This window comes from Sphaeramia orbicularis, chromosome 22 (assembly GCF_902148855.1).
Source record: "Sphaeramia orbicularis chromosome 22, fSphaOr1.1, whole genome shotgun sequence".
Lineage (NCBI taxonomy): Eukaryota > Metazoa > Chordata > Actinopteri > Kurtiformes > Apogonidae > Sphaeramia > Sphaeramia orbicularis.
The window spans coordinates 18,404,855-18,422,725 of NC_043978.1; the positions used below are offsets into that span (position 1 = coordinate 18,404,855).

The following is a 17,871-nucleotide window of genomic DNA, read 5'->3' on the forward strand; positions in this document are numbered from 1 at the left end:
AAATAGATATATATGTCTACACACAAAGTAGTATTTATAGTCATAGTTCAAAGAGAAAGACAAGAAAAAAAAGTAAGTAAGTAAGTAAAAAAAAAAAATTGATAATAATAATGATATTACCATGTTTGTACACATAGCCAATCACACTTTTAGGACGACTGTTTTCTTTTTATCATGAGTTTGTAGTAGTGGTGATGATGGACTTATGATTTGGATATTTAGACTCATTCATCAGCTTTGAAAACAAAAAAACAATTATCCAAAGTAAAGCATTAGTGAAAAGTTGTGAATGAAAAAGTCATTACTGTAAACCATCACTATAAACTATAATAACAGGCTCATTCTATGTATGTCTAAATGTGGACAATGTAGGAGTATGTATGATAAGAATGTACATTTGTCTTTACACTGTATTTCGAGGAATGTACATTTATACGAATAGAGGATGTATACATGAAAGGCTGCATTTTGTTTTTGTTTTTTTTTTCCTTCTTATCGCATGATGAAATCTCATGTAAGGTGAAAGCTACTCCCAAGGCAATCTTGTTATGTATTGTTAATTACCTGTCTTTTGTTGATAATAGCAATAAAGTAAATAATAATAATAATAATAATAATAATAATAATAATAATAATAATAATAATAATAATAATAATAGGCTTATTCATGTTAATTATTGTAGCTATTCTCAAAAATATCATAATTATAAGTGGTATTTAAATTAGAGGCACATGCAGGCATTTGTCAGTTAAATACAGTTTTTTTTTAATGTGTAAGTGTCCATTTAATGACAAACTAAAAAAAATATAGAGCACATCAGCACCATGAGGACACTGTGTTCATGGGGTTGCTGACTGGGGTGGAGCCAGGTCACAGATCTATGGTTTCCAGCTCTGTTTTAATCCAAATCCCCTGCTGGTGTAAACACCCCCTATTGATATCATGGTCATAAGATGGAAGCGGTGGAGGAGGACAGCTGGGGGCATTCTGGTAGCCTGATACACAGTGGAAGCTCATCAACAGAAGGCGCTAGAGCTCTACCTCACCTGTTTCACATGAAGAAGAAGAAGAAGAAGAAGAAGAAGAAGAAGAAGAAGAAGAAGAAGAAAGGAATCACATAAAATATTTTTATTTATTTATTTATTTTTATTTTTTTTTATTTATTTATTTATTTTTAAGGCGACACGGTGGTGCGGTGGTTGGCACTCGTGCCTCACAGCAAGAAGGTCCTGGGTTCAATTCCAACACCAGTCGACGGGGGGTGGGACCTTTCTGTGTGGCGTTTGCATGTTCTCCCCGTGTCTGCGTGGGTTCTCTCCGGGTACTCCGGCTTCCTCCCACCATCCAAAGACATGCACTGATAGGTTGATTGGTTAATCTAAATTGCCCATAGGTGTGAATGTGAGATTGATTGTTTGTCTCTATATGTTCAGCCCTGCGATGAACTGGCGACTTGTCCAGGGTGTACCCCGCCTTCACCCCTATGTAGCTGGGATAGGCTCCAAGCGACCCCCGTGACCCTAGTGAGGATAAAGCGGGTTCAGAAAAGGAATGAATGAATAATGTAAAGCACTTTGAGTGACCAAAAAAGCGCTATATCTAATCCATTATCATTATTATTATTATTGAAATAGCTACATTTATCCACAGTGCAAAACATATCAGTTTCACAATTAGAGCCTGAAAATTGTAAAATGTTCAGAGTTTTTTTTATCTCATTCTTTTCCATTGGCCTGCAGACAGGTCACGTGACCGCTTGCAGCTAGGCTTCTCAAAATAAAAACATGGCGGTCATTCCTGTCATTCTCAGTGGAAAGTGTCGTATTTCAAGATAGTTTGGACATAAAAAAGCATTTTTATGATACTGCTAGCGAGAAATATATATTGAACACATTTTGATATGAGACTGGGTTGCCCTTTGCCCTTTCACTTGATGTTTGGGCTGTCGCAGCCGAGAGCCATGGTCTTAATCCATCAGCCTGATGTTTTGAAGATCCTAGAAAATGACAAACTAATAAATGGTGTTGTGGAGAAAAGTGAGCTGCTGCAAAAACTATTAACTCTATAAGGCAGGGATGTCCAATCCTGGTCCTCAAGGGCCGGTATCCTGCATGTTTTAGATGTATCCCTCTTCCAACACACCTGATTCAAATGATAAGCCTATCATCAAGCTCTGAAGAAGACTGATAACAACCGTCAAGTGTGTTGGAAGAGGGAGACATCTAAAACATGCAGGATACTCCTACACTCTCAAAAATAGAGGTACGAGATCAGAACATTTATGTACCTGTAAGTACATTTTTTAAGAATGTTCTCTCAAAAGTACAATACTAGTCTTTAGGAGGCCAGAATTGTACCTTTAGACTATGAAAAAGGATCCAAAGTTCTGTAAAGTACAAATGTGTACTATAAGGTACCCTGCAGCATAAAAATATGTGTGTAGACCATGAGAATAGGCTATAGGCTAGGAGAACTGAACAGTAGGCCTAATTATAGTTCAAACATTAGGCTTAGCGCATTATTTATTAAATATCATACTGTAATTACTCTATATTATATTTAATATGAATTTGTGTTTTAATTTAATAGCCCAGTTAGCTCAATGATAATAGCCTAATAATTTATTTATCTTATTAGAACCTCTGATTATTGCCATAATCTCTGTTTTATCAAGTTTTAATTCACACCTCCATGTTTTGATGTTGTAGCTTGCCTATGCCGTTTTTTTGTTTGTTTGTTTGTTTGTTTTTTCTCAATTAGGCCACCGGTTCAAACTTTAAACATCATGGCATTATCAACTATACGAGAGTTTTCTTTCTATGTAAAGTACTTAAGGTACAAAAATTGACCATTTCGAAAAGGTACAGAAATGTCTCTCAAAAAAGCATACCTCCAGCAACAAGCATTTGTACCCTTTTAAGTACAAGCTGGTACCTCTGTTTTTGAGAGTGTACCATAAGATGATGGTATCTTCAGAATTATGTGTATTATTATTGTGTATTATTTTATGTTATGTGTATTATTTATTATTGTGTGACTTATACTAAAATTAAAAATACTAAACATTTGTTATAATCAATACCTTGGGTGCAAAGTTGTGTCATTATCCCTTCATTAATGTATATATATGCAAGGGTTTTCCAGACATAATTATGTGTTTTGGTAAAATATTATTGCTTTTGGGGGAACTTGGTGGTCTGTTAACATGTTAGAATTACACATGCCTAGGGTTTGTGTGTCAAACATAAACTGTAATTATTTTATTGTGGACTGATTTGTGTTGCATAAACTTAAATAATATCAGTGTTTTATGGGAAATTGCTTTTTTTTTTTTTCTTTCAGCTGACCGCTACCACCCCATCCACGACTCCTGGAGTGTTGGCCGGTCAGGTTCAAATTCCCAGGCCGTTTTTTGCCTCAGTTCACCCCTGTATATTTGTATTGTATTTTTGTTAGCTTCCCTCAGTTCTACCCCAAGCCTTCACTTAGACTGCAGGAAATGTAACACATGCTAGTATTTCAGTTGAATGTTTGGACAAAATAACTGTCCAGATGCAAAGAGAAGGTTGAACCGTTAGAGCTGGTGAGGAGGATTTTATGATGAATTGTTCATTATATTTTTGTATCTATATCCTCCTGAGACACAGCAATGCATTTCTGTCCTCTGTAGGGGAGAAGAGTTTCACAGGTTTACTTAAAAAAAAACAAAACTGTCGGGTGTCAAGGTCATTCCATAACAATAAAATATGTAAAAACAATCAAGGTGAATATTTAATGTAAAAAACCCAAAACTTCCTGGGTCTTCGGCGGATATTTATTTGATTAAACCAGTAAATTGCAGTGTTGGCTGTGAGTAAATAAAGGTGTTATTGGTATAATGACTCCTTTATGCACTTTTACATATATTTTCCATTGTCATTTCAGCTTTGAAATGAATAAAAAAAAAAAAACCTCTAAAATCCAGAAACTGATCTTAACTCCTCTCTCTTCCCCCTCCTTGTTATACTGAGTCTTCTTCCTGATTATTACACCAAAGTTCACTAAGATTACTCTCAAATCATGCGTCAGTAAAGGTGACATTAGTCTCCATCTAGTGGTAATGTAATAAAATACAGCTGAATATTTTTTATTCAATGATGTTGAAGTTTATTTAACTAATTCCCTGCAGAAAACAATGTGATTTGTTTGATAAAATGTAAATATGTCTTCCAAGCACAAAAAAATTAAAAATCATTGCAATCAATCATTGTACGATAAAAATGGAATTAAAACCATTACAACGGTGCTGTAATAGCACATTTAATGGAATATAATATGACATTAACAACATTGTATAAAAAACAGTAACAGTCAATTCATATAAATAAAGTGCAGCATTTTCTTTTATATTAACATAACTTATATTTAAATAAATAACTATGAAATGAAGTATGAAATGAAGTAAAATAAAAGTCAAGAAAAAAACTGTTTGTAGCTGCCTTTTTAAGTTTTGGCTAGTTTTCTTTTTTGTTTTCCTTTTTGACATTTCTTTTTTTCACTTTGTTTTTTTTTTCTTTTAATAAATCATTGAAAATATGATAAAATCAATAAAAACTTAAATGACAAAAAAAGTCAAGAAAAAACTTGTACTGTAGTGTTAGTAGTGTCCCTTCACCAAATTCCACTGAAGTATAAACATGCAACAAACTTATTATTTACATGAACTTTATATAGTTTTTTTTTTTTTTTTTTTTTTTTTAAAGCCACAGTGTCAGAAACAAGAACTTGTGTTCATCTGTGGTCTATGTTGACTTTTTCATTTATGTAAAAAGAAGAAAAAACTGGAATATATATTTAAAAAGCATTGTTTGCCATGAAATTCAGACGCTTAAGCAAAGAATCTCATAAAAAAAAAAACATGCTGTAATCTTTTTCGTTATTTACAGAGTAACAGGCTTCTCCTGATTGGAAAGCTGTGCTTGTTCAACTCAATACTGTTGATCTTCTGTGCATCAGTTCTGGATTTTCCCACAGAAGGGAAAGCAACACCACAATGCAGGTCTGGTTTCGGGTCTGTGGTCTGGGAGGGCCTCCAGGATGTCTCTGACCTCCCATTTGGAGAGACCCTTCCATCGCAGTAGAGCAGGAAGGAGCTCCAGGTCATCAGTGCAGCTGAAGATGGAAACACCAGACATTGTAAAACCCCATACTGAAACAAACAGCAAAGAGATTTAACAGCTTAATATCAATAAAAAATACTGTACCCTGTGTTGGTGCATTTGTTCGTCATGCCTCCCACTGTGAGTTTTAATGTATCGCCGTATGGATAGTTCAACACTTCACTGACTTCCAGCAGTGTGAAGTTCCATTGTTGGACACCAGGAGCCTGAAACAACACACAGGACATGAGTTTAGACACTAGATTCTAGATTTTATTCCAGATGAACACCTTGACTCACTGATTCATGGATCTCACCAGGTCTGAGAAGGTCTTGTGAATGATCTTAGCATCTTCAGTGACAGTTTCACCAATGCCTCGTCTCCAACATTTCAGCAGTTTTTTCTGGTTGATGCTGATGAGATGTTTGAGGTAAAGGTGAACTGTGTGTTTATAGACCTCATCCATCACACTCTGAAGGAAGAAAAACAGCACACATAAGTTATTCTTTTAAAAAACAGCTCAAAAGTTAGACAAGAAAGACATATATCATCATAAAATATTTATTTACTATGTAACAAGTACAAGGATTTTAATGCAATCCAAGTTTAACACAAAAAAACAGACGTATGCATAATAGTTCAGAAAAAAGTAGATAAATTACAATTTAATTACATACACACACACACACACACACATATATATATATGGAACTTTTATGCAGCAAACTAAGCATAACAGTACAGTGGAAGCTGAACTACAAAAAGCTAGTCTGGTTAAATAAAACTGTTTAAAATTATTTTGCAAAGACGAATCAAATGTACAAAGTATTGTTCACATGAAACAAAAAAAGTCATGTTTTCTTCTTTTTTGACTGAAAATTGGTGTTACTTCCTGTGGTTAGCGCCATAAGAAAAACTAAAAATACTAGAAAAGTACTCGGAGAGCACAGACCTCCACCAAGGCCGATCAATCAGCCCCCCCCCCCTCCCCAAATTTACCACCAATGTGTAATCATTTGTTCCTTGTGCCAGTATCAACATTTCCGGACAACGTAATCAAAATCTGTACATAACTTGATAACTTTGAGTTATCTTGCTAACAGACAAACAAACAAAACAAAAATCCACCCCTTGGCGTATCCCAGTGATGTTATATGGTTACAGTGCATCTGTATAACTGACTTGCATACTGCGCCCCACCAAAAATAATTTCACTATCTGCCACTGGTTAATACACCAGTATGTCTTTGGATGTAATAAAACCATCTGTCTGTAAAAGGTTCATTAGGACTATAATATTACACTACAATCTTCATTCAAGGCCATCCATAACCTCGCCCCTCCATATCTGTCTGACCTCCTTAATGTTGCCACTCCCTCTCGTACCCTCAGATCTTCCTCCTCCATCCACCTCACTGTTCCCTCTGCTCGTCTCACCACCACGGGGAGCAGAGTATTCAGCCGCTCTGCTCCCCAGCTCTGGAACTCCTTGCCACCGGATCTCAGAAACACCACTTCACTTCGTCTCTTCAAATCCAGACTCAAAACCCATCTGTTTAGGACCTCTTTCTCTTTGTGAACACAATTGCATTGTCCAAATTTTTAACCTGCCTTTTATTTTTACTCTGCTTTATTGCTTGTTTTAAACTCTCCTGTTTTACTGTTTTACTGTATGGTGTCCTTGAGTGCCAAGAAAGGCGCCTATAAATAAAATGTATTATTATTATTAATCTGTGTATATTCACAGATGATATAAAGTACATTGAACAGCATTAGGAGTAACTTCACCTTTTGTTCATCCAAACATGAGGACAGGTTTGGAAAGAGTTCCCTCAGTGCGCCCACCAAGAAGAACTGTTTGCTATCTGCCCTGAGGTACTTTTTCAAGTGGGTCTGTAAGACAAAAAATTAGGATTTTACAAAACACATAAATCACTCAGGTTAAGAAAACTGTGAAGCTGTGAAAAAAACATCACCTCTGTCATGACAGCCATGTTTTCCAGCAGACGCTTCTTAGTAAAATCCTGCATTTCCTCAAGTGTCTCCACAGTTTCCTTAACGACAGAAACTTTGACTCCCATATGTTTGGTCTGGACATGATGTCTGAAAGGAAAAATATAGAAACACCAGAATTATATGTATGTATCAGCATCAGTGTATGGTACAGACATACTTTTGCATTTGAGTTTCTGTATTGGAATACTAGTTGTGAAATACTCACTTGAGCTCTCTGCAGGTTTTCAGAGTCTTGAAGAAGTCGAATGTGTCTATTTTGGTCATTTTGGATTTTTCCAGATTCTCAGTCTGTTGAGACGTGTACCTACAAACCAGAGTCAGAATTGAAGGTATTTGTATTTGATTGTGCAATACCTGGTGTTTTGGTGAGAAAGTGTGTTGGGAAATGACTATAACAGTAAAGAAGGACTCTTTACCTCCTCACAAATATGAGCAGCTCCTCTAAACAAATTTCCTGCACTTGAACCGACAGCCTGGAACTGATCTTTAAGGCCTGATTGGACATGGCATTAATGCACTAAAAGAAAAATACAGATAAACAGATAAACAAACAGAAAGAGCACATTGAAGTCATGATTAAGTTTAATACCATAGGAGAAATTTTAAACACAACATACACAACCTATTTTACAACTGGATAAATATATGTTAAATATATATGTATAAATATATTTTAATTCTTCCTTTAGTTTAATAAAATATTAAAATGGTTCTAGGTTGTTCAATACCTGTATAGTGTCAATGTAGATTTCATTTAAATCTTCTTCACTCTTATTTCCTTTCTCTTGACTCCTTAACAGGATTTTCTCCAGAGTCATGGAAACTTCTTTCTGTGTCATAAAGAAACGGAAACAGTTCATTAGAGGAAGAAAAAAATATGAGGTTTTCATCATGATTTGTCTCAATAATGACAAGTTTTCTACAGTCAAAAGAGACATTAGAAGTGTGAAAGTAAAAGTTGAAGTAGTTTTACAAATTATCTTTATCACTAACTGTGCTTTTAAGTTTTATATTTCTAAATGTTTGTGGAAATGGAAAATTTTTAAAACAATTTAGCATAATTTTGTAAATTTTTTTGAAAAAAGAGGTCACGCACATTATGGGAAATGAAAACACAAATAAGATCTGATTTTGTCAAATTTACTTTTCCATATTTTTAGATTGAAACTTGCCCACTGTGGACCAAATTATTTAAAAAAAGATTCAAATTATGTCCTGGTTTTATGCATAAAAAACCATCACAGCCATTTTCGACAGAAAACAGGAACAGAAGCATTCCTTATTCTATTCTTTTTCTTCAGGTATATGTACAACAGCCTGTAGCACCACATTCTGATGACACCATGCAGCCAGTTTAAGGAAACACACCTAATTTGCATTTTCATGTTTACATCTTGTCAAAACATTTGCTTCAGTTTTGCTTGACACTTTATAGAAACACACCAATTGGAGTTCTCATACCTGCACTAAATCCAGAAGTATGTCTTGTGCTTTTGTTGTGCAGTCAATCAGCAACATCAGGTCGATTGTTCTGGTGACATCCATTTCCTTCAAATCAGGGTGACCAAGCAGATCCTGACTGGAAAAGATCATGAATAAACCAAAATTTAAGGTGAACATCTGACCAAATACTCTAAGAAAGTGTCAAAATTTTCAGTTGGTGTTCATACCCTGGTATTCTGTAAAAAAAAAAAAAAAAAAAAAAAAAAAAAAAAGGCAATGGCTACTGCCACAGTAATGTGGCACAAAATATGGGTTTGTCTATTGCCATAGAGCCAATCAAATGTTAGCATTTGTAGTAGAGTCAATCATGGATACAGTTCCATGAACTCATTATCCTCTTGTTGCCACAGTACTGTGGTGATATATAGCATATACTTCAGTTCATTCTTTTGTGCATTTTGCTACGACAGTACTGTGGCAATTGATGGAAGAAACAACAATTCAGTGATAGTTCATAGTATATAATAGAAATTATTGTTCTCAATACTCTATATGTTGTTTTATGGTGTTCTTTGCGCTGGAGGCTGGAGAAGGTGGGCGGAGCTACATGTTAGATGCAGCAGTGTGCTGTGTGACTTCTTAGTTCTGTGTCAGTTCAGTGTATTGAGTGCTGTGGTCCAAATTCTGCACTCTGAACATTGTCCCAGGGGCTGATTTATATCAATAGTGGATTTACACCCACCACCCCATTTGAAAATTTTTAGGAAAAACTCCAATAGAGTATTGAACCTGAGTCTTCCACGTTGCAGTCTGATACATGACTAAATGAGCTAAATATCAGCTGGCTCTTAGCCTGACCTATTTACTATCTGATTGCCTTGGTACTTTTCAGGATGTGACAAGTTACCAGTCCAGACATGATATAATGAGGGCGCTGACTGGCTCTGTGGTAACAGACAAACCTATTTTTCATGCTACAGTACTGTGTCAATAGCCACTTCAGAAAAGAAAAAAAAAAACAAAAAAAGTTTTATTTGCTGTTATTGTAATATTCCAACCTCCCAGTGTTGCCTAATACATATAAAAATGGTAATGATTCAGCTTTTTACCTCAGATATATTTGTAGAAGCCATTGCAGCAGCACGAAGCAGCTCTTGGAGGATCTGATTTGCTGGAGTACACCGTTAAGCTGCTTGAATATCTGTTGGTGGTAGCAGTTGATCACCTCTCCCATCCACCTCCTGGTGTTAGACAGAAGGGCCAGCCTTTGCAGCTCCCTTAGCACTATTTCCTGCACACGTATCAGGTACCGCTGAAGGTTCTTGTCCAGGTCTTCTGGAGGTTCTGGGAGGTGTTTGTGCACAGATGTTTGGATGAGAGCGAAGACCTTCTGCTCCAGATTCTCAGGCTGGTTTTCAGAGCAGTAAGGCCTAACAGAGATGGAGTCAGTGGGAACACGAAGATGCTCAGCCAAGGATGTGATCTCGTCATCGTTCTGCAGATGGTGCTCATTTTGGATGTTGAGAGTGTTTTGGGTTAATGGGTCCTTGTGGTCATTAACCTGCCTCTCATATCCTACAAAAATCAGAAGATTGTTGAAGGTTATTGGTTTCGTGTATAACCTTACTACACAGTAGCAGTGTTGTATAGTAACAAAGTAATAATACTTCACTACTGTACTCAAGTATGATTTGGGAGAATTTGTACTTTTTAAAAAATTATGTTTATGTTCATTTTGACCAAACTCAATTGCATACTTCTACACTAATACAAAAGGTAAGGTCAGGCCTACGCCAGGATACTGGAGAAGAGGGTACGGTCGATAGTTGAACCTCAGATCGAGGAGGCGCAATGCGGTTTTTGCCCCAGGCGTGGAACTGTGGACCAGCTCTTTACCCTTACTAGGGTGCTGGAGGGGGCATGGGAGTTTGCCTATCCAGTCCACACGTGTTTTCAAGTTCAATTGCAAGAGGTCTCTGCTTTTTGCAGATGATGTGGTTCTCTTAGCTTCATTAAGCAGAGACCTCCAGCTCTCGCTGGGCCCATGGTCCTCAGCTGGAAAAGGGTGGAGTGGCCAATACAGGTGGGGGGGGGGTGTCCTACCTCAGGTGGAGGAGTTTAAGTATATCTGGATCTTTTTCACGAGTGAGGGTAGGGTGGAGCAGGATACAAAAAAGGTTTTTCTGCAAATTTTTCATGATAATGTTTGAGATTGTGTCAAATTGTAAGTTCTTTTCTACTGTGACTGTACTGTATATACATGCCCTCCAGTCATCAATTGTCTAGTGATGATTTTCTGCTCCAGGTGTCTTATTCTTGTTTTTCAAATGTGGTTTTACATGTAACACTAATGCAGAACAACAGGTTTATCTGGGTAAGGAGGTGTATGAATGAGAAGGTAAGAGGAGTCAAATGAGGATAGTCTATCTTCATTTGACTCCTCTTACCTTCTCATTCATACACCTCCTTATCCAGATAATCCTGTTGTTTTCATCTATCTCATCTATCCTGGATAGATTAGACCAAGGCTGTCAAACACATTTTACTTCAGAGACCACATTCAGCCCAATGTGACCAGTAAACTAATGATATAATAGTCTGTAAATAATGAGAACCCCAAATTGAATAACCTGAACAACCGTGCAGGCGGCTGCGCGAACCTCCCTGCAACGGCAGCACGAGCCTCCATTTCCCACAATGCAAGTCGCGACAAAAAATTCTGAAGATGCTCGAGTTACCTCCCGGCTCTGAATGTAAACATATGGTATTTGTTTATGGTGGATGGCACTTCGAAATTGTTCACCGTAATGCAGAGATTCAGGTGAGTAATCACAGAAAGACTTACAGATTCATGATACTTAGGCTATGACTGAGGTTTTACAGATTTGATGAAAAATTGGTCATGAAAGTCTCCCACACCTTTAATATCTTTAACTGTCATTTTTGCACTTTATCCTACAGGCCGGTTTGGAAGGTTTGCCCCATGGGTCGTATGCCTGACACACCTGAAGCAACACTCCCTGTGGGGAATTTTACTTGTGTTAGTGACAGATTCTGTTTACATATAGTTCCAAAGAAAAAAACCATAAAGCGACCTGACCACATTTCAACATCCAAGTGACTTTTTTTTCTTTCCAACAGTATCAGTGCAGATTGGCAGGTTTATCTGGATAATGAGGTGTATAAATAAACCTGGAGCCAATAAAAAGATAACAAGTCTCCTTTACTTCTCTTTGAAGATCTTAGGTTACAGAGTATGCCAGTACGGGGAATTCCAAACAAAAAAAAAAAAAAACCCTACTAAACCACAGCTTGTTGAACTATAGAATCACAGTTCAAATCAGTTTCCATGAGTGCACAGGACTGCTCCAATCAGGCTTTTCCTGTCATTTGTCATCTGTCTGTCTTTGCTCTTTCTCATTTTCATTTGGAAAAATGAGTCTCATGTTTCACTCGACCTTAGAGCATCCATGCCTTAACTAACAATAGATGATTAGATAAAGCATTGCCACTCTTTTAGCCTCCACACCTCAAGAAAAAGGACTCTATATTAATTGTTGCACGTAATTAAATTTATGAGAGACGAATAAACCCCTGATATTAGAGTAAAGATCAGCACAAGCAGAAAATCCAGCTATTTTTTCCTCTTCACTTCTATAAAACTGGTGTATTTCATTCGTACTGTTTCTCTTTCATCGTGGAACTAGTATTTACAGCATTAAAACCCTCATTTTTGCCTCTTTTAAAGCTCTAAGAGGCTGAATGTCAACCCCAGCATCACTGTTAAATGACCATGCAATAATAAAAAAAAGCCTTCTCACCATCCTGTATGTCCTCATCATTGTTGTTGTGTCTTATTAAAGGTGTTATGCTTTCAGTCCGGCGAGGAGTGCGCCACCGTTTAAAGACGTTCGATGTCATCTTTTCCAGGAGTCGGCATTCACCACTGTTTTCACAGTTGATATGAGCAGCAGCAGCTTTGATCTCCCTTTTTTATACACTCCAGTGGGTTTTTCCCATAAGCTTCCCTGTTTACTTTCAGTTTCCTGGAGCTGCAAAAGTGAAAGCTGTTGCATCATTGCTGAGAGAGCCATAGTGACTACATCATTCCATGTGCTGCAGCTTGTAACAGGAATTAAAGTAATGCAACTCTTTATAATAAAGTAGTCGTCATAGTTCAGGCTGACATTCATTCTCAACTTCACTGATTCAGATGAACATGTATATTAATATTAATATGTTAAAGTTGTGTTAAAACCAGGGAGCATTTTTTTTTCTTCAATAAAACCAACATTCATTTCATTAACCAAATAACATAAAGACAGATAGACTGAAATAAACATGTAAATCTGTTATTTCAGTTGAGAAAATGCAATGATATGATAATTACGAGGGAGCTTCAAAGAGTCGAGAAAAAAGACAGTTGGAAAAAACGGTTTAAGTAATGATGTTTACATATGCTCCATCTGGGTCAATACACTTCTGCAAATGTTGATAGCACACAGTTCATCTGTGTAAAACTAAGCACTATGTGATTTAAACCATGTCAAAGCTACTGTATGTTCTTTTTCCATGAACTTTTTGAAACCCCCTCACATACATGAAGTTTGCAGAGACAATACCATAGTGTTAGACTGATAGCATAACAGCTGAAGTCACACATTTTGTGGACAAAAGTGTTGAGACACAATGAATTCAGGTGTTTTTTTTTTTTCCTAACAGGGGTCTGGGATACAAACCAATAATAACAAATGTCATAATATAGTTTTATATTGTGATAAATATCATTGCATTGGTTAGTTTGGTTTAGGTTGTCATCTTTGCTTCCACAATGCCTCAGACATGTTTTTTACTTAAGTTCTCCCAACACTGTTTTTTTTTTTTTTTTTTTTTTTTTTTTTTAATCCATGACTATGATTTTTAATGATCAACCTCTAAATTTCTAAAATATTTTTTGTGCTCTGAATGTAGATAATCATTTTCTACCATAACTAACCATCTACTTTCCACACATGTCACTTAGGAAGAAAAATCTCCCATTAAACTGTGAGGAAATATTGATGTTTACAACCTATATAGATAAAAATGTTGGGACACGTCATGGCTACAGCTATAAGATGTCCTGTTCAGGCTGATTTGAAATATAAACATCAATATTGATCATACAATACTATGACATCTGTCATTATTGTTTTGTATCCCAGACTCCTATTAGAAAAGAAACACCTGAATTTGACGTGTCCCAATAGTTTTGTCTATATAGTGTAAGACTTGCTTGAGGCTAACCATATGTAGCATTAATAATATGAAACTATTACATTTAGGCTGTGACTGTATCATAGTTAATGAGTGGTTTTGTTCAAGCAGAGAAACAACTTGGTTATGGTTAAAAAAAAAAAAAGTTGATCAGAAGTTCTAAGTCTAGAGCCACATTCAGCCCAATTTGATCTTAAGTGGGACTAGTGAAATACTAGCATAATGCCTTTTTTTTTCTCTTTGTTTTGATCTAAAAAAGTAAAATGTAATTAAGAAAATATTAACATTTATTAATATGAAAATGTTAACATTTATGAACTATCCTCTCAAAAAAATGAATAACTGAACAACCATGAAGAAACTCTAATTTCTAAGAACAATATTGTCTCATCTTAGCATTTACACATGTGCTTCGACAAAAATCAAAACCCTTCTATAATTTTTGTGAGGCCTGATCTGAAGACATCAATTCTTGTGAAGAATGGAAAACATTTGGCTTGAATAATGTCTGTAGATGTGGTCAGTGTTGTGTCTGTGAGGACTGATTTGGTTACAAATAAAAAAAAATAAAGGTTTAGACTGAGATTTTTCTAAATAGTGTTTTCAAACAGGTGAAACGACACTATTTGCATGCTTCTTGCTTGAATATGTACAAAAGGACCAATACTTCATTATCTTTCAAGAATGGAAAAACAGACTGTAAAAACTAGAAATAGCCTGAGCCATAAAATTAAATATTTATATACATGGGTTTTCCACACCCTTATGACACACAAATCTATTAAAGATCTAATGGAAGCAGTTTGTCCTCAGGGAACATCTTCAGCTAGTGTTATTTCTATACTTTGTGGATGATTTTCATTTATTAACTGCTCTGGGGTTTTTTTTGCAAATTTCCAAGTACGATTATCTTACTAAACACTGGGACCCAGACAGACCCCAATCCTGATCATAATCCCTCTGAAAACCTGGGAAAACCCGATCACTTCCATTATTTTGACTCTTAACTTGACACTAGCAAAAAGCAGGAGAGTGAACAGGAGTTAATGGTTGCCGGTCTAGGCAGGTATAGGTGTGTTATTAGATAAAAAAAGCATTCCAGTGCCCATGAGTCATTGTGTTGCGTTTTGCATTTTGCAGATCATGTTGCATCATATCAGTAACTTGTTCTGAAAAAAACATGAAAGTGAATGTAAGTGAAGTGAATCGAAATGCGAAAGTATTTATTTATTTGTTTTTGTTGAAAACTGGACAGGAGTGGATTCATGTTGCAAACTGTCATGAATTTGCATAAAGTATGTGAGTGACTGTTCATAGTCCACACCCCACCCACTGTGTCTGTCTGTTGGTGTAGAAAGGGGAATGTCCTGGAATGGCCCGGATATTCCCCTTTCATTCCAATACCATGGCATCAACAAGTAAATTTTGAATAAATGCTGAAGAGAAATAAATGAATCTAATTGGTTCAGTCAAACGTGAGTGGGTGGCATGTTAAAGTAAAGCCGTTAAAATAAAGCCGTTAAGTGGGTGTGGTTTATTTTAGACTGTCTGAAGGAGCAAATAATAAGAGGAATGTTACAGTGGTGCGTAGAGTGCAAGTGTTCATCATATAATGTAATGTTGATACAATAAATACAGTATAAAGAAGAATAACTGTTGAGATGGAAATGAATTGCTGATCAGACATTAGGTGTTTACAGGTTTGATTAGATTTTAACCATTTCTTAAGCTCTTTTAAATGTAGAAAAGGTGGACATTTCTCGAGTAGTTGCTGGAAAAGTATTCCAGCTCTTATTGTCTGTAACAGAGATGGTGTTTGGGCCTGTTTTAACAATGTGATCATAATTATTGCATCCAGGAAATTCCAGGAGCAAAGATGGGCTGAGGATCTGAGACAAAAGGAGGCATCACATTAGCCATAGGTGTTGACTCACTGGGAACTTAGTGGAAACGTAGATTGAACTCACTTGTTTTGTTTTTTGTATTATTTTTTTTTTTAAGAAATGGACATAATGTGCAAAAACAAAAATGATCCCCCAGACTGTTATCAGTGACTAGGGCAATGACCCATGGAGGACCCACAGGTTTTAGATGTGGTAGTTTTTCTGCTGTTGTGTATTCGTGCATGCTGTACTGCATTTGTCCAGAAGTCACCACCAAAGCATTCTGGCCATAGCAACGTGATTGTCAGGCTATTGTATTCCAAAATTACTAATATCTCCCAAAATACTGGTCCTATCAACTTCCTGTTAGTACTAGTCCGGTGTTTTTCGACCTTGGGGTCACCTGGAATTCAAATGGGGTCGCCTGAAATTTCTAGTAATTGATAAAAATAAATGAATAAAAAAATAACGTACTAATCAAAAATATATGGTTAGCTGTCAGACACAATCACAATACATAAAAGACATGACAAACTGTGAAGCTGAAACTGAAGCACTGTGGTTCTGTTTATCTTTCAAGTGTTCATTGTGGTCAGTTTCAGATGCTGCAGCTCTTTCATAATTCATAGTTCATTCATAGAGTTTTTGTTTGTTCAGTATTAATTGTCAGCCTTGTAAATCCAAGCTGGACTGACTGTACATATCCTGACCAAGGAAAATAAAATCCTCACTTTGTGCAGTAATCTACACCTGGCTTTACTGCCTCCGTCCATAATATTATACATTATATAGACTAAATGTCATCTAAAATTAACGACAATTACATGATCAAAAACTAATTAATTTTAGCAAAAAATGTCTCCGCTTTGAATGTCTGGGGTCACCAGAAATTTGTGATGTTAAAATGGGGTCATGGCAAGGGAGTAGGTTTGATTTTGACATTGGTGGGGACACAAAAGTGCTCCAAGGCAGCACTCCTGAAAGCTGATGTTGTTTTGCATTTGCGATCATAATTTCACGTTATGTAGAGCTGATCAAACAAGCAAACAATCAGTCAGAAAAAAATTCCATAATTGACATGTTTATAAAGTATATCTGAATATCTTGAGACAATACAAGAATTTAATACATTCTGCAATTTTATTCTCATGACTAACATATCCATCATTATTTTACCTCACCTGTGAATTTCCAGCCTCTCCTCCTCTATCTCCTCCAGCTTCGCCTCCTCCTCTGCCTCGTCCATCCTCTCTACTGTCTGTCACCTGACAGAAATATGTTGATGCATGACATATGAACAGATTATGAATACAATGATCATAGACTTTGATGGCACAGTTACTGCCTGAGCAAAAAAGGCTTTTACTTTCAGTTATTATTATTGTAATTCATTCACAAAAATATGGATAAAAATCACATGAGCATCTAGAAACTGAGGTTTTATTGTATTTTCCCCACAAATTTTCTTTATTTGTGTTTTTTTCAACAGTTGTCTTCCATACAAATATGTGAAAAGAAGTAAAAATAACTTTAAAAAAAAAGTGTATCCGTTTAGCATTAAGTAGTGTCTTTTATTTAATATTTGTATTGTTGAGCCTCTACAGTTCTATACCCTTGAACGAACTTACACTTTGACTCCCAAAGAAGTGTCTTATGTCCAGTTTTCTTTTCTTTTACATTCTTTAAATCCTAATTACCAAGCACACTCACATGCAGGGCTAGTTCTAGCCATTTTGGCACCCTAGGCGAGATATGAATTTGGCCTCCTTAAAAAACACACACATGCACACAAACACACACACACACACATACACACATATGGGGGGGCACAAAGAACAGATACTTGAAGCAAGAGAGGAGATGCACAAAGCAGCCACCAGTAAACCCTATAGAAACATATACACTAGTCAACATTTGCTAGGGATCAGGACTATAACTTTGCTATATTCGGGGGTGTAATTCTGGAAACTTGACAGTTTATTTTCCCAGTGGAGTACAGCCTGCGGATGCGGATGGTGGCCACACACATTATTGACATCACACCGTATGTGTTTCAGAACATTCTGAGTGGTTTCAGTGAAAACAAAATTGGAAGAGTAATTGTTGTGAACTCTAATTTCTAGGGTTGTATCA

At 36.3% G+C, this 17,871-nt stretch overlaps 1 protein-coding gene across 1 annotated transcript; it reads right to left on the reverse strand.

Annotated features, from left to right (window-relative positions):
• Window positions 1-4,859: 4,859 nt before the first annotated feature.
• Window positions 4,860-17,145, reverse strand: LOC115414362 (exocyst complex component 3-like). The gene is made up of 12 exons (XM_030127683.1): window positions 16,920-17,145; window positions 12,421-12,651; window positions 9,709-10,174; window positions 8,618-8,735; window positions 7,885-7,986; window positions 7,573-7,673; window positions 7,362-7,460; window positions 7,117-7,243; window positions 6,929-7,033; window positions 5,457-5,612; window positions 5,245-5,366; window positions 4,860-5,152 (listed from the first exon to the last, which is right to left on the reverse strand). Exons 2-12 carry the CDS (start codon window positions 12,518-12,520, stop codon window positions 4,993-4,995), a joined length of 1,656 nt encoding a protein of 551 aa, XP_029983543.1. The 5' UTR covers window positions 12,521-12,651; window positions 16,920-17,145; the 3' UTR covers window positions 4,860-4,992.
• Window positions 17,146-17,871: the final 726 nt, after the last annotated feature.

What these genes read in the sequence shown, in the direction of transcription:
- LOC115414362 (XM_030127683.1), bottom strand. Translation starts at nt 12,520, where the DNA reads ATGACATCGAACGTCTTTAAACGGTGGCGCACTCCTCGCCGGACTGAA. An exon ending in TGATGAGGACATACAGGATG is followed by an intron (nt 10,175 to 12,420) that starts GTGAGAAGGCTT and finishes TGATTTTTGTAG; the next exon opens with GATATGAGAGGCAGGTTAAT. An exon ending in CTGCTCATATTTGTGAGGAG is followed by an intron (nt 7,461 to 7,572) that starts GTAAAGAGTCCT and finishes TCTGGTTTGTAG; the next exon opens with GTACACGTCTCAACAGACTG.